The sequence below is a fragment of the Eimeria mitis genome, genomic scaffold, assembly GCF_000499745.2.
Source record: "Eimeria mitis Houghton genomic scaffold, Emh_scaff3680, whole genome shotgun sequence".
Lineage (NCBI taxonomy): Eukaryota > Apicomplexa > Conoidasida > Eucoccidiorida > Eimeriidae > Eimeria > Eimeria mitis.
This window is the reverse complement of record NW_013572022.1, coordinates 4,474-5,333: the sequence shown is the minus strand read 5'-3', so window position 1 is coordinate 5,333 and position 860 is coordinate 4,474. Positions and strand designations below refer to the sequence as shown.

The 860-nt window shown below is 60.0% G+C and overlaps 1 protein-coding gene across 1 annotated transcript in view; it reads left to right on the top strand.

Moving 5' to 3' along the window:
• EMH_0068440 (uncharacterized protein) overlaps positions 1-734 on the top strand; it is a gene marked incomplete at both ends in the record, with an annotated part of 1,445 nt that extends 711 nt beyond the window's left edge. The window contains 2 exons of the mRNA XM_013498742.1: positions 3-244; positions 322-734. Coding sequence (XP_013354196.1) covers positions 3-244; positions 322-734 — 655 coding nt within the window. The remainder of the gene's footprint in view (positions 1-2; positions 245-321) is intronic.
• Positions 735-860: the final 126 nt, after the last annotated feature.

The window sequence follows — 860 nt, the reverse complement described above, 5'->3', positions numbered from 1 at the left end:
CAGCAGCAGCAGCAACAGCAGCAGCAGCAACAGCAGCAGCAGCAACAGCAGCAGCAGCAACAGCAGCACCAGCAACAGCAGCACCAGCAACAGCAGCACCAGCAACAGCAGCAACAGCAACAGCAGCACCAGCAACAGCAGCAACAGCAACATCAACAGCACCAGCAACAGCAGCAACATCAGCAGCAGCAGCAGCAGCAACAGCAGCAGCAGCAGCAGCAGCAGCAGGGTGTTTTGGTCGTGTGTGTGTTGGTTGCTGCAGACTGCCCGCGGGGTTTTCGGGGGCAGCACTGCGGTGCACCGTTGCTGCTGTCGATGCAGCACGAAGCTTCTCCCTAGGCCCCCTAGATACAGAAGAGCAGCAGCAGCAGCAGCAGCAGCAGCAGCAGCAAGCAGAGAAACAGCTGCTGCTGCCTCTCGGCCTGCTCCTGTCTGCGGCGCCGCAGCAGCAGCAAACAGATGTCAAGTGGGTGCTGCTGCCCCCGACCCAGCTGCTCAGCAGCAGCAGCAGCAGCAGCAGCAGCAGCAGCAGCAGCAGCAGATGGGGGGCGTATGTCGCATCAAAAGTCCTCGCATTTAGGGAGAAGCACGTCTGCTCTGTAGCCCTTCTCTATACACCCCAGCAGCAGCAGCAGCAGCAGCAGCAACAGCAGCAGCAGCAGCAGCAGCAGCAGCAGCAGATGGAGGTCCCTCTGGTGTATATTCGATCTCTCACACTCAAGCCGCTGCCCTAGATGCCGGGGTAGCTCCCCCAGCAGCAGCAGCAGCAGCAGCAACTGCTGCTGTGTGCTGCTACTGCCAGTGAGGATTTCTCTAGAAAGGCGCAATATGACTCTGCTGCTGCTGCTGCTGCTGCTGCT